The sequence below is a fragment of the Alternaria arbusti genome, assembly GCF_024043155.1.
Source record: "Alternaria arbusti strain BMP 1465 chromosome Unknown scaffold_34, whole genome shotgun sequence".
Lineage (NCBI taxonomy): Eukaryota > Fungi > Ascomycota > Dothideomycetes > Pleosporales > Pleosporaceae > Alternaria > Alternaria arbusti.
Window position 1 is genome coordinate 15,805 of NW_026249974.1, and position 13,899 is coordinate 29,703.

The 13,899-nt window shown below is 55.1% G+C and overlaps 5 protein-coding genes across 5 annotated transcripts; all 5 read right to left on the reverse strand.

The window, feature by feature from the left end:
• Positions 1-1,115: 1,115 nt before the first annotated feature.
• Positions 1,116-2,763, reverse strand: J4E86_011396 (uncharacterized protein; the record flags this gene model as incomplete). Its single annotated transcript, XM_051451887.1, has 3 exons — positions 1,116-1,541; positions 1,601-2,446; positions 2,497-2,763. The coding sequence occupies 3 exons, from the start codon at positions 2,761-2,763 to the stop codon at positions 1,116-1,118; spliced, it is 1,539 nt and encodes a 512-aa protein (XP_051296899.1).
• Positions 2,764-5,054: 2,291 nt separating this feature from the next.
• Positions 5,055-7,610, reverse strand: J4E86_011397 (uncharacterized protein; the record flags this gene model as incomplete). Its single annotated transcript, XM_051451888.1, has 1 exon — positions 5,055-7,610. The coding sequence occupies one exon, from the start codon at positions 7,608-7,610 to the stop codon at positions 5,055-5,057; it is 2,556 nt and encodes an 851-aa protein (XP_051296900.1).
• An 835-nt stretch (positions 7,611-8,445) lies between these two features.
• J4E86_011398 (uncharacterized protein) lies at positions 8,446-9,943 on the reverse strand (the record flags this gene model as incomplete). Its single annotated transcript, XM_051451889.1, has 2 exons — positions 8,446-9,384; positions 9,434-9,943. The coding sequence occupies 2 exons, from the start codon at positions 9,941-9,943 to the stop codon at positions 8,446-8,448; spliced, it is 1,449 nt and encodes a 482-aa protein (XP_051296901.1).
• Positions 9,944-10,534: 591 nt separating this feature from the next.
• J4E86_011399 (uncharacterized protein) lies at positions 10,535-12,124 on the reverse strand (the record flags this gene model as incomplete). The annotated part of the gene is made up of 1 exon (XM_051451890.1): positions 10,535-12,124. One exon carries the CDS (start codon positions 12,122-12,124, stop codon positions 10,535-10,537), a length of 1,590 nt encoding a protein of 529 aa, XP_051296902.1.
• Positions 12,125-12,434: 310 nt separating this feature from the next.
• J4E86_011400 (uncharacterized protein) lies at positions 12,435-13,673 on the reverse strand (the record flags this gene model as incomplete). The annotated part of the gene is made up of 1 exon (XM_051451891.1): positions 12,435-13,673. One exon carries the CDS (start codon positions 13,671-13,673, stop codon positions 12,435-12,437), a length of 1,239 nt encoding a protein of 412 aa, XP_051296903.1.
• Positions 13,674-13,899: the final 226 nt, after the last annotated feature.

The following is a 13,899-nucleotide window of genomic DNA, read 5'->3' on the forward strand; positions in this document are numbered from 1 at the left end:
GCTCCCCGGGTCGCACGCGAGCTGTGAAGCAGCCCGCAGCGTGAACAAACCCCCATCGCATAGTCACCACGTGCCTCACCCATCCATGAATATCTCGGCAATCCAAGGAAAGTCACCACGAACAATAATGTGCCTTCAGATAAGGGCCATGGAAAGCGCGACTGAAACGGGAAGGTCCCTCCAGACATGGTGAACGAAAGGGAAGGTGCCGTGGTGCGAAGTCGGTGTGTTGGACCCACTTTTCCGCGGGGATCTCCTGCGGGAAAGGCGTGGACGCGGAGTACATGTAGGGCGTGTGAGGGCGTAGGGCGCAGAACAGCAGGTAGATAAGAGGGCCGTCGCACCCGGAGGCGGATCATGAGTAGGTCCTTTCAGGTATCTAGTAGGCTAAGGGTAGGTTGTGTTGCTGTCGCCATGTGTTTTGCGATCTCGTTTGCTTTCTTTATCTTGCGACTTTGCGACTCCCCTTCACAATCTTTGCATACATCATTTCCTATTAGTCTGTTGCTTTGCTCGCGTCTTCTACTATTCAGTCTGTTTGAGGAAGCCGTTAAGTCTGCACCTCGATCGTTCCACGAAGCACCCCGCTACCAAACGCGATGACAGCTCCTCTCGACACCGACCGCACTGCCAGGATACCAGCGCAGAATTCCTTCGCCATTGAATCACTAAGATGGGTCAATTGCGACGCGGTTCAAACCTGCGACAGCCTTGGTAGACTATGCGGAAGTCTGCTGCTTTCACAGGTACCCCAACGTCCATTGATCGACGCGAAGGCCGCCCACGCCCCGAGATAGGTTGCCACGCACATGGGTATTCTCCAGTTGGCGACGTGCTGTCAATCGAACATTGCTTGGGCGACTACCGCGGCGCATGATGGCGGTGTCCCCCAGAAGCAGTCGCCGGTTTCGACTTTTACCTTTCGTTCGAAAGAGAAGGTATTAACAAACGACTCAAGGCAACAGTTTTGCAAAGTCAATGAACTCAAATCTTCAGATACGGCTTATATTGAGCCAGGGTATGATATATACATTCGAATCGTGCATATGCAACGCTAAAGAACAAGACTGGAGCGACCATGCAATCATGACGCTCCTTCCAACAAACAGCCACGCTTAGTGACCACCGCTGGAGTTGGAGTTATCCGCGCAAGTCCAAGCCTTGGTGCCACCATCCTTGTTGTAAGAGTCGATGATGCCGGCAATGGAACCATAAGTACCGCCAATGAGGAGGAACGTGCCAGACACAATGACGAAGACGGACCATGCGACCATGCCCTTCCACCTCCAGTCGCGGTTGGACCGGTGCCAGTTGTCGTAGAGCCACATGCAGCCCATGGGCTGGAAGCTCATGAGCGTGCCGAAGAGTGCGCCGACAAGCGAGACGAGACCGCCGAAGACGGGGATTGCGGATGCGATGACGTAGGCGGTTAGGGAGACGGCGGCGGTGAAACCGAACCAGGTGATCCAGTGCTTGGTGGTGGGGTGGCTGAGATGCTTGGTTCCGCGAAGGGTGCGGATGAAGAAGTACTTGGCGACGAGCTGTGCGAGGTTAGTAAGTTGTCCGCAAAGAGCAAAGGGAGGAGAGGTGAGAAACTTACATGAGTGACCAGGACGACGGAGGCAAGCAGACCCGGAAGCGCGAGACCGTAGCACACCTTCTTCATCAAGACACCGGCGGATCCCAGCGCAGGCGAAGCGACGTACGATCCGCAGTAGTAGTAGACGACGATGCCGATGGCGACGTAAATCGAGGTCATGACGAACTGGCACAGCGATAGAGCCTTGAAGTAGTCCTTCTGGTCCTTCATCTCGGACACGACGTTGAAGTACGCAGGGATACCACAGAACGCGAAGACGATGCTGGAAAGAGCAGCCGATGCCTCAGCGAAGGTGGGCGATTTGAAAAGCTCAAAGTCGGACTCCCAGGGGCCGAATTGAGGCGCCGCAGAAGGGCGATCTTGAAGACTGACTGAGACAGTGAGGGTGATGATAGCCGACATGATGCCAACAAGACCAACCCACGCGATCCAGGAAAGCTTGCCCAAGGTCTTGATCGAAGCAATGGCGAAGCCCACGAATGCGGCTACAGCCACGAAGACAGCAGTACACGTGCCATGCTCAGACAACGAGTTCAAGCCGATGGAGATACCCAGCATACCGGAGCCAGCAACGCACGTCCATAATAGAGCGAACGCAAGACCGAGCACCTCGCGGCCAGTGCGCCCAAAGAGCTTCTGTCCCACGTCCTCGATACCGTATACCTCGGGGTGACGCATCTTGAATGTGCCGACCATGTATCCAGACCAGAGCGTGATCAATCCGATGGCAAGCAGCGAGATGATGCCAGGAATGAGGCCCAGAGCATCGAATGCAGCGGGGATGGATAGGACACCGAGACCGATCTGTGTCTTCATCATGATGACGGAAGATCCCCACCAGCTGACCTGCAAGATGTCAATATTCGTTGGGTAGAAATCATGGTATGGAAACATACGCTGCGGTAGTTGGGTCCTCCCTCGACGATTTCACCAAAGACGGCATCGGTCTGACCCGTTGGGTTGGTGTCCTCGGCCTTGAGCTGGGCGCCGTATTCGAGGTCGTTGCCCATCTTGTCGTCGCTGATCTTGTCGTTGGAGAAGCCCATGTCGCCCTGATGAGTGTTCCTGGGTATCAAGAGGAGATGGCGCACGAGAATGAGACCTGCCTCCAAGGGCGACCGTCTGCCATTTACATATGCAAGAATCGTCGGCCCGACCGACATCGGCTGGCACAGACCCAGGAACGATGTGGAGGTCGCCGCGCGCGCATTGTTTCCCCAGGTACGTGGGTCGTTTCGCGGTAGTGGACACTGGTGGTTGATGCTTCACGTTGGCGTGAGAGGCGTGGAGCCGCGAAAGACCGAGGCAACCTGGCGTGGAGCCGCACTAAGCCGCGAAAAAATGTGTGCAGGTACAGCGAGGTTTTGCCGACCTAGGCCCAACCCGGTAAAATGACTCCATTTTTTGCATCGTCGAATGTCACCAGTGTCAAGCGCCCGCGCTGTGCATGTTGAGCGCGTTCGAGAGCACTCTGGGGGAGCGTAATCGGTCGTGGCTTCCCAGGTGGCGTGGGCAAGCTTCGCGACAAGGCCGCCCACCACTGCTGCGCGCGACGACAAGCACGCGCGCCAGGACCGGAACAGGGCCGAAGCACTTCGGACCAAGTGAAATAGACGCTTATCTTTTGTGGATTCCTGGGCCTACGTTGTGGGACGAGGGTCCGCTGAGATCTGTTCAACAATGCTTTCCGAGATAGCGAAATAACGAGAATGCGTCATTCTTGTCGCGTTTTCGAATGAATTGTGTCAATATCGATGATATGCGTGGGTGCGCGAAGAAATTGCAGAGATAGCATGCGCATATAGAGGAGGTCGGAGTCGCGTGGAAGTGGCGCATTAGTGAACAGGTTGCAATGGTACACAGGCACGCTACAGGTGTAGTTTGAGCATCCAGATCTTCAGCCCTGTCATGCGACCCAGTATCGCTACACGATGGACTCAAACCGCAACCATCCCGAGATGGTCGTGTGCTGATATAGTACATGAAATGCTTTGTCGCAATGCCGTAAGTTGATACATGGCCGTATCAACCGCCAGGAATCTATTGCGATGGGCATCCAAGACGCGGAGAGACTTGCGCAACTTGGAGATATATGTCCGAGCACACGCGCTCGATATGAGGGTATCGGAGGAATACTCGGGAAGGAAGCACGTGGAGAACGGGCCTCCTCCGCACTCGACTACCTTCCCGAGCCAAAGGACAAGCAGCTACGCAACCACTCCGGTGAAAGCACGGCTTCTGGAAGCCAAGTTGCAGCACTCCGGAAGCAAGCTGACACCAGGGCTGACCCAGTGCTGCGGACGCGATCTGGGGCAGATTTGCTGTTATGTAAAGACTTCGGAGGATGCGGAGCGGCAGTCTGGGGAAAGGCATTGTCGTTAGGTAACATTTGCAAGGTACGGATGGTAGCGCAGAGCCTCAATCTGGGGCAGCTGTTGTCGTTAGGTAAGACGAATGGTAGCGTGCTCGGCAGCGTGCGAAGCCCCAGTGGGCCTGACATGACATGCGTCCCCAAGGCGCCATCACTAATCCGCTTCGACGTCATACGTGCTCGCTATGCGATTGCGCATCGTGTCCCTCCGCTGCTCCGCCGTGCGCTCCTTCCAACGGCCTTGGTTCCGCTGATCCCAATGTATCGCACCTTGTAGCCCTTCAATCTCAGAATCGCAAAACCCTTACGCCAAGACTGACGCCGACTTGTACCAGATCGCGCGAAGAAGGCTGACAAGCGGAGACTAGGTCGTTGTCCACGCTTGCGATGCCCGCTGCTGGGACATCGGATAGAGTTTGTGGGGTCGAACAGGATGCGGGGAGAGGATGCGCGTTGGTATGCCTTCCGGGTGGAGGGGACTAAAGCTTTGCGTGCGTTGAGCCAGTCGTTGTCGCAGAGGATGACGTGATAACGGCAGCAGTGGTCAATGTAGCGCGTTTCGACGCCCGGGTGAGTTGCGGAGAAGGAAAATTCCGGAGCGATACAAGCCGTTCGTGAGTCGCTTGAGCGCGGTGTTGCGGCGCCGTGGGTATGGCTTCGGGCCGTGGCGTAATATTCCAGAAAAAGGCGCGCATGGCGTTACCGCGCTGGAAATAGTCCATCTGCGCGGCGGGCGAGCAAGGGGCCGGGTTCGTGACGCCCATGATATCGCTACCTAGAGGAGGGATATAGTGTACATCTTCCGAGCCGCTGTCCTTGAAATTGACCACGCGACAGGACTTTGTTCAGGCTATGGGAGGTCTTACGCAGTGCAGGGATCGTCGCAAGCAATTGTTTATGTTCAAGGCTGACCAAGGTAGAAGGAGTGAAGTGAAGACATTCCCGGAAAGCGAGACGAGCCACCCACAACTTCCGTAACATCGACGACCTAGACGAAAAGATTCCCTCACGAATGAGAGAAATCGCAAGTATAAAATACTGTCGGAACGAATCATTTCAGTTTGAAACTACATCGCAAAGCAACTACGCAGCGTACTTCACCACGAAACTAACTGTTTCAAAAACATCCCAATCCTCCTCCCGCTCCTCATTACCGAAAATGCGCAGCGCACTCACTTTCATCTTATACTCACCCTCATCAAGCACCGTCCCATCCGCCATCAACCCATTAAAGTACGCGCGCACCTCACCTCTCGCAACGTACGTCTGCGGGAACCCCGCCAACGCACCCAGCACCCTGTCTCCCTGCACCACCTCAACGCGCACCAACGACGATCCCACTATAGTGCCAACGTATACATTCGGTGTATTTTGCATGTCACCACGGTCGGTTAAAGGCGGGTTCTCGGGGTCTGGTCTAGGGATGGTGTAGGATACGTTCGCAGGCGCGGGCGAGTAGCCTTGCGCGAGGTAGACTCTGTCGGCCGTTGCGATGGGCACGTCGCGCATGTTTCCGACGACGCCTAGATAGGGTAGGTGGAGCTTGTCGCCGATGCTGAGGAAGCCGCTGTAGACGGGGAGTAGGGTTGCGTTTACACCTGCGGGTGGTGCGATGTCGACGGTCACCTTGGCGGATTGACCAGCGGGGACGGTGATGCGGTCGGAGGAGAAGGAGACGGTAGCCCATGAGTCAACGGCAGGGTTGGGGAATACGCCTGTACGTAGGTCGGGGACGTTGGGTTGCATGGTGTACACTGTGACGGCTTTGCGGTGGCCCAAGTCGAGCACCTCGTCAGTTGAGCCAGTGTTCTTTATGCTGAAGGTTCGAGTGCCGACAAAGTGTTCCGTGTCGTTTAGCATGAGACTGTCGACATCGAGTTCAAGACTGGTGTGGGCAGCGTTCCACGCTTGAATCAGCCCGGCGCCTTGCTGTGCGACTGGAGCAAGAATGTCGGGGTATGCCTTCGTACCGTCATGCCATGCAAGTGGTTTGGACGTGTGTGTAAGGATCCTGCGAAGTCGCTCTGGTTCCAACTTGCCGTATACTTCACCGAGCATCGCGTAGACACCCGCGACCAGCGGCGTTGCCATACTGGTACCAGTCATGACGCGGTAGCTACCTAACGCCGTCGGATACGTGCTCAGAATGTTCTCTCCGGGTGAGACGATCTGTGGCGTCATGCTCAACTCCCAGCTGGGGCCCCAGCTACTCAGCTCGCCCGCGACATATCCGCCGGTCTCATTGTTCTCAAGCTCTTCGAGGTGCGTTTGGGTTCCATTCGCGGGGATTGTGACGGAAACGGTGCTGCCCTGCGAGAGGAGGGAAAGCCAACGCTCAGCAACGTATGGAACAGCCTTGACTACTCCTTCGATCCCGTCGGCGTAGACGTATGGCTCGTCACGCATCGTGAGGTTGCTGCGCTCATAGTAGACCATGAATCGTGCACCCTTTGCGGCGAGATTCGCGCCCTGATCTTGCGGATAGCACTGGGTTGCTCTTGCATCCTTGAACTCCAGAAGCACGATGCGCTGGCTCAGATCTGGCGTGTCATCTGGCAACGGCTTGCAAGCATCATCTACATCGGCAGCAGACCACAGCTGGAGTGTCGTGTCGGCAGCAAATTCGGGTACACCCATCAAGAAGCCGAAGTCGGTCGTGCCGTTGCTGGTAGCATTGGCACCAGTCGTGTAGGAGCCTCGCTCGAGGAACGTGGGAAATTTCGAATTGGACACTGCTCCCGTACCCATGACGCTGTATCCCGTTGCCGGTGTAGAAGCGTAAAACATGCCCTGGCCTCCGCCGTTGCCTTCAGATATCACAACAGGAATGCCGGAGTCGACAATGCGGGAGATGATGACAGCACGTACATCCTGCGCCCAGCCCGACTCATCGCCGTTGGAGTAAGAGATGATATCTGCGCCGTCCTCGACAGCGCGAGCAAATGCCATCAGCTCGATCTCGTTCGTGGAAGTCGATGTGCAGCCCCACATCCTGTATGCACCTAGCTTTGCTCCAGGAGCCGAGCCTGTGAAGCCATACTCGTTGCCTTCGAGCTGAGCGGCAATGGTGCCTGCAACGTGGGTACCATGTCCACCGCAATTGTCCATGGGGTCGTCATCGGGCTCAGGGAGTGTCTTGCCTGGTATGTAGTTGTCGCCGATGAAGTCGTACCCTGCTTCTACCAGACAACCCGGACCAAAGCATCCGCCGAGTGCTGGGTGGGTGTAGTCGAGACCGCTGTCAACGATAGCGACGCGGAAACCTTTGCCGGTGACGCCTTCCGCGTGCAGCTTGTCGACCTGGGTCATGACATGGGGAGAGAATGTACGCTCGGAGGTGGTTTGCCGCTTGGTGTGCTTCTGCTGGGAGGGTACTGCAACACTTTCCTCGCCTGAACGTGTGGTGATGCGCGTCGGCCATATGTTCTCGACCTGGGGTTTTGCCTTCATCTGACGCAAGAAGTCCCCACCAGTCGAGTTGGAGCTTGACCTCTTGACTTGGAACGAGACACCTTTGAAGAAACGGAAGCTCAGGTCCATGCGAGGTTCAACCTGTACGCCGCTGGCTGCAAGAGACGCGTAGAAGGTCTCCGGCGTCTCATTGTCATCCGCGAACTCGACAATGTAGGCACCGGGCATGATGCCGCCTGCCACAGGCGTGTCATTTGCAGCTCGTTGTACAACCGCATTCGGTTGGAGTCGAGGATGAATTGGCGTTGACACGGCAACTTGCGCACCCAGAACAAGGGCCGCGATGGCGCAAGAGATCTTTCCCATTGTCAAAAGCGAGCGTGAGGGGGATGCGTGTCTGGCATCGCAGCCATGATGACCATTATATCTGTACGAAGACCAAGCCCGTAGCGTTATCTGGAAGCTTTCGGGACATGTCGATGTTCATGCGCACTTCGTATAGCACGGTCAGGTTGCCCAATGTGCCCTGTGTGTGGACAGGAAATAGAAACACCAGCATGGAGATCGTGGATAGTGTCCACTTTTCAATATTAGCTATCGGCCCCTTTCCCCATTGCGGATTACCACCGGAGAAATGTAGGCCTCTTGCGGACCGAGCCTTGGCCGTTATGGCGGTGACTGCTCGAACTCTCTCACAAAATCTGATCCGCATCGTAAGATAGCCATGCTGCCCTGCGAATACGATGCGATAACGCGTGATGCGATTTCTTGGGGAGAAGGACCGAGCTGTGAGCGGGGTCGAGAAGGCGCTTTGGCTTCATTCAGCGCGCCGTGAGCGTGCCGCCTCGTATTGGAGGGCCTCAAGAACTATACGGACAGTCACGAAGGCATATAGCATTTGATGATAGGCGGAGGGTAACGCAGTGTTTGTTCGAGGTTGAAGATGTGACCTCAGCTCATGTCACGCGGAAGTGGCGCCTTCACGCGGCGGGGCTTCAGCGCCTAGCGCGCCCACCCCGCGAACCGCCAGTGCACTCTCCACATCCACTACTCAACCTGCAACCTACGACATCGTCGCGTTCGCAGCCTTCTTGAACAGAAAACTGATCATCGCTCTACCTGGCACACTTGCGCTCGCAGTCCCATCACTCCCCACCGTCACAGCCGCAACACTCATGTCGTGAGTATTATCGGTGTACCACGCCCTCACATCCGGATACCCAGCCAACGCAACACCCACACTCTGCGCACCCGCCGCAGAATTAATAACCACAACCGCCACACTCCCATCCCCATTAACAAAAGCACCAGCCTTGACATTCGCCCCACCACTCGCCCCCACCCTCACAGCACCCGGCCTAACGACGCGAAACTGCGCGAAAGCCCAAAGCCGCTTGCTAACCTGGTAGTTCTGGCCATCAACCAAGATAAGCTTCTCGTTGTTATTATTATTCGTAGCGCGGTCCTGGACGCCTTCCCAGAAGATGTACGCGGACAGATTGGAGTTTACGACACCGTTGAAGACGGTGTTCGCCCAGGTGAAGCCATCGCCGGCACCGCCGTTGGAATACCAGGCTGTGCTCCAACCGCCGCTCAGGTCTGAGTACTCGGTTTGCCAGACGCGAGCGGCAGTGCGCATGGTGCCGCTGATGCGCGAAGTATACTCGTGCGAGGTGATGGCGTAGACGAGGCTTTCGGCGCCCGCAGATGCGATTTGCTGCGCGTGTTGGGTTGCTACGTTCCAGCCTGTTGCTTCGCAGCAGTTTATGCCCACGGAAGTCAGGTTCGCACGGTCGAGTGTGGGGCGAAGGACTTTGATGAACTCAGCGGCCTGAGTACCGGACGATTGCATGGAGGCGTACGAGGTGGACAAGTCGGGCTCGTTGAGGAAGCCAAGGTGTGTGACTTTGACGCCGGCGGATGCGTAGAAGTTGATATATGCGACGAGGTAGTTCGCGTAGGCTTGTTTCCAGTCTCCGGAGCGACAGTTGGTACCGGAGACCTGTGACAGGTTAGCGAACGCGATGAGAGAACCTCGGGGATGCACGCACACCGCAAAGCTGGCCACCGTTGTTGTCTTGATTGTTTGTCTTCATGCATCCAGGCGCACTCCATGCATTCGCATAGAAGGTGTTGACGCCATACTCTTGAGCCCTCTGGCTGAGAAACAATTGTCCGCTATCCTTAGCATCCCAGACATACCCGCCGTAGTTCGTAGTGACATCCGCTGGTGTGCTTGGGCATTTAGGAAGAATTGTATTCATGAAATCGCTATTACTATTGGGCGTCGAGCCAATCCCGTTGCGCACGATTGAGAAGCCAGCGCCAGTGGTTGTGTTGAAGAGTAGATCAAGAACCTCGCGCTGTTTGGGTTGCTGCAGATTAACGATGAGATTTGCGCGCTGGAATGCGCCTGAGAAACCGAAGCCGTCGATCGTCTGGTATCTCTTCGTCGGGTCGATGATGACTTTCTGCTGCGCTTGGCGACTTTCCAGAGAGACTGCCGAAGTGACATGCGATATGGCCCCAAGGACTGCAAGATGCGACAATGCGAGATACATGATGCGTTCAATGATGATGGGATGAGGAAGACTGCGGAGAGCATATTCATGAAGTATACACTGCAGTTAACATGTGGGGCACAAACAGGCTATTCATCGTATCGTTCAATCTGCATTTCACGCAAATCTCATCAGTGTCGTATGGTGATTTGCGGGATCTACATTATCCCGCGTGTTCCGATCGAGGCTACTATATACACTTCGTATCAGACATGCGGAGGACTCATACCCCACGATTCCCTTGTGCCGAAGAGGCTGAGCATGGATTTAGCCGACAATTCTATTCCCACAAGCCTGAGCGCGAGTGTGGAACTCGAGGAAGAGCACTTATCTTGCTGCGCGTTCGTCATATAACTCATATGCGATTGCTAATCGTTTTTTTTTTGTGTTGAAAGCGGTGGTTCAGTGTTGCAATGTTGCTTCTCGGATAGGTGGGCGGTGTCTGGTAGGAACTCGAGGAAGTCTTCTTCACTGCAATCAAGTGTCATGAACAGTACCGATTTAAAGTTATTGATCTAGCTCGTAGTATGCTAGCTATACTTGCTACGCTCGCGGAAGGACAGTGGAAAAGTTACACACAATCGACAGCAATCAACCCAACCATCCGCCTACTCCTGGCGCTTGGGAGTAATAGCGCGACCTGCGCACAAACATGGCCGGCCGCTTGGGCCGATCTTGAGCAGCTGGAGGTACATCCAAAGCAACCTGCTTCGAAGGCGATTCCTGGCTTTTGTCTTCCGCTACCCCGTCCTCTGTCTTTACCGAATGAATAGAGTGCGCCTTCGACTCAGACTGCGGTGTCTTTCCCGCTCCCAGATTCCCATTCACTATCTCCGCCGTCGTCCAAGAAGCATTCATACAAGTCAGCAACGCGTAAATCTTAACAAACGCATGCAAATGACCAAACAAAAGATACGCGGGGAAATACACAACATCGCGAGGATGTTTGCGAAAGTGTTCCAGAATCTTGACAAACTTGAACGACAAGATCCAGATGGTGAGCGCAGATGCGCTGATAGGGAAGTAATCAGCCTTTCCGTACTGCTTCAGCGTCCCACGAAGCGTCATATACATACACGTTTCCTGTGTGAGCGATTGACGGAAGAACCACATGAGCAGACTCCACGACATGAAGGGATGACGCATCCACGTCAGCCTACCCATCAACTGCGCGGGGTTATTGCGCCAAGTCGTTCGCGTCCAGCGGAGTACTTGACTCATGAAGTTGGGCCACTCGCCCAGTTCCGTCGTCATGACGCTATCGGGACCAGCCTGCAGACCCATTTTCCAGTCATGCTCAATCAGCCAGCGGGTGTGGAATTTGTCGTCATCAGAGTTTAGGGGCTCGGTCTTGAAGGGCATGTACGAGTTTAGGTATCCGTTGAGGAACTCAGGTGAGGAGTAGATTGCGGTGCGGAAGACGCCGAAACGGCCTGGTAGCGTTGACAGGCCGCGGTCGATGCCGTAGGTGCCGCGGTACTCGTAGGAACGACGCATCAGGTAGGTCATGCCCATGAAGTTCCAGAATCCGGGCCAGGAGAAGGGGTGTCCGCGGTGCCGAGCTTGCAGGTCAGCGCTCACAGCTCCGACTTTGGTGTCTTCGAAAGGTGCGATCACGGAAGCGATGAAGCGCGGGGATTGGGGCCAGTATGTGTGGTCGTCCTGCAGGATGACGAGGCGCGTTTCGACTTGCTTGAGGGCTTGGGCTGTTTGTTCCCGGCGTGAGGCCTTGACGCGATGGGCCACCACGACCTTGCTCTCTGGGAATAGAGCTCGGAAAGAGCGAAACTGTTCTGCGGCTTGTGTGCCGGCGGTTGCGATGATGAGCTTTGGTACACGTTGGTTGAGTATGGAGCGGACAACGTGATGCAGTGTTACGGACATGAGGTCTGTGGTGGGTATGATGACTGTGACATCGTTGATGTGGTATGTGGGGTTGAGCGGTATAGGTGTAGGCCGGTATCTATAGGTGCCGTATAGACTAACAAGAACGCGGGTGTAGCGAAGAAGAAAGACGAAGAGAAAGCATGTTGGGTAGATGTTGCGATGTAGAGACTGGTAGATGGGCCACTCTGTCTGGCGGGTCGACAGGTACAGTAGAGGCATCTTTAGGCTGTGGCTCGTCTCTGGCAGTAGTGCGATCAACGCATGTGTTTCAGGAAACGGATCGGTGAGAGTCATTGTGAGCAGAGGCTAGATTCGCTAAGAATCCTGACTATGGAGATGCTATAAAGAACAAGCGAAGGATGATGCAGTAACAAAGCGTTGTGGTAGAGTGCGTTGCTCATATCGAGACAGCGCAGGGAGTCCTTTATATCGCAAAGAATCATGGAAGAGACAGCGAAGTAGGCTGTGAGTATATGAGTAGTTACAGTGGTGTATTTGTATCTGCTAAGCAGCGCATAAAGAATAGAGAGAAGGACGGCGATAATAGAGCGATCGCATTTGGTATCGTTGTTGTGAAGCAAGAAAACACGTGAGAGCCCCCTACTCACACAGCGACCCATTCGTACGGCGGCAGCTTCGAATCATCCGGCTTGTCCTCCGGCAACAACTTATACGCTTTCGTCTTGCAGAATGTCCAGGCGAGTGCGTCGCGTAGCCTTATTGCCCAGGCAGTCTGAGGGAAAGCGAACTGAGGGAAGCCAGGCGGCAAGTCTGCACCTTGACCTTGGACCTTGCGGTACGCCTCTTCGTAGCGCTTGAGCGCAGCTGGGATATCGTCGGTGGACTTTATCTTGCCGAGTTCGCCTGCGAGGAAGTATGCGCCCTCGACAGCGAGGGTAGTACCAACACCGAATGTGGCGTGGGCTGCATCGCCAAGAAGAACAGCACGATTGTTTGTCCATGTAGGAAGCTTGACGTATGCTGAGCGGCTCATATAGAAGTCGTCGCATGCGTCCATGCCGGCGAGGATGCGCTCAGCCTGCCACCCCGCATCGTCGAGATACGTATGAAGGATTTCTTTCTGCTTCTCGGGACCGCCTTCCATCGCTGCTTCGACGAGGGGATCGTAGTGTCCATGTGCTGGCGTTGTGATGATGACGTAACACCCAATCGTCTTGCCGTTGCGATGCGGTCGCGTCATCAAGCCTCGGCCTTTTGGTGCGTTGTACCAATACCAGTGCTTCGTGTCGGATTCCTGGCGGGGAATGCTGAAGTACGCGACGTATTGCCCGATGAAGTTGTAACTTCCCTTGAGCGTCTCTTCATCCAGGATAAGGGAGCGTGTTCGTGACGCTGAGCCGTCTGCGCCAACGATGAGGTCGAACTTGTCTGTTGCTCCACTGTCGAAGGTCACGTCCACCGACTGGTCTGTTTGTTGTACCGCTGTGACATAGTCGCCGTACACGTATTTCACATTCTTCATACTCTTTGACGCATCCAGGAATAGGCCACATAGATCGGATCGCAGGATCTCATACTCGGATGTGAAGCCGCCTTTTCCGAACTCGGCGATAATCTTGCTTTGTGCGTTGATCAGGCGTGTGCCCTCCTCCGTGGTGTTGCGTGCAAGAACGCTTGGCAAGAGGCCCATCTTCTCGACAATGGAGATGGCTGGACCACGGATCTCGATGGACTGGCCGGTGGGCCGAGGGAATGGCGAGCGTTCTAGAACGGTGATGGAGGCATTCAGACCTGTTCTGGCGAGCCAATAGGCGAAATTTGATCCTGCAATGCCAGCACCGTTGACAAGAACTTTGAGTTGGGGAGCTGTTGCGAGAGACATGGTTCTGATGAGTCGTTTGGCGATGATGTGTTGAGACATATCGATGGACGCGACACACGTTACTTATATACCTTGAAGTTGTGATGCTCTTGCATCCAAGGCGTCCAAAGCTCAGCCTTCGTGCGCTGAGGCACGCCTGACCCGAGATCAATCTGGCCCGAGATGCGTCAAACCCGAGCTCTTTGGCACAGACATCGCTACGAGGCGCACCTAGTCGACGAGCTTA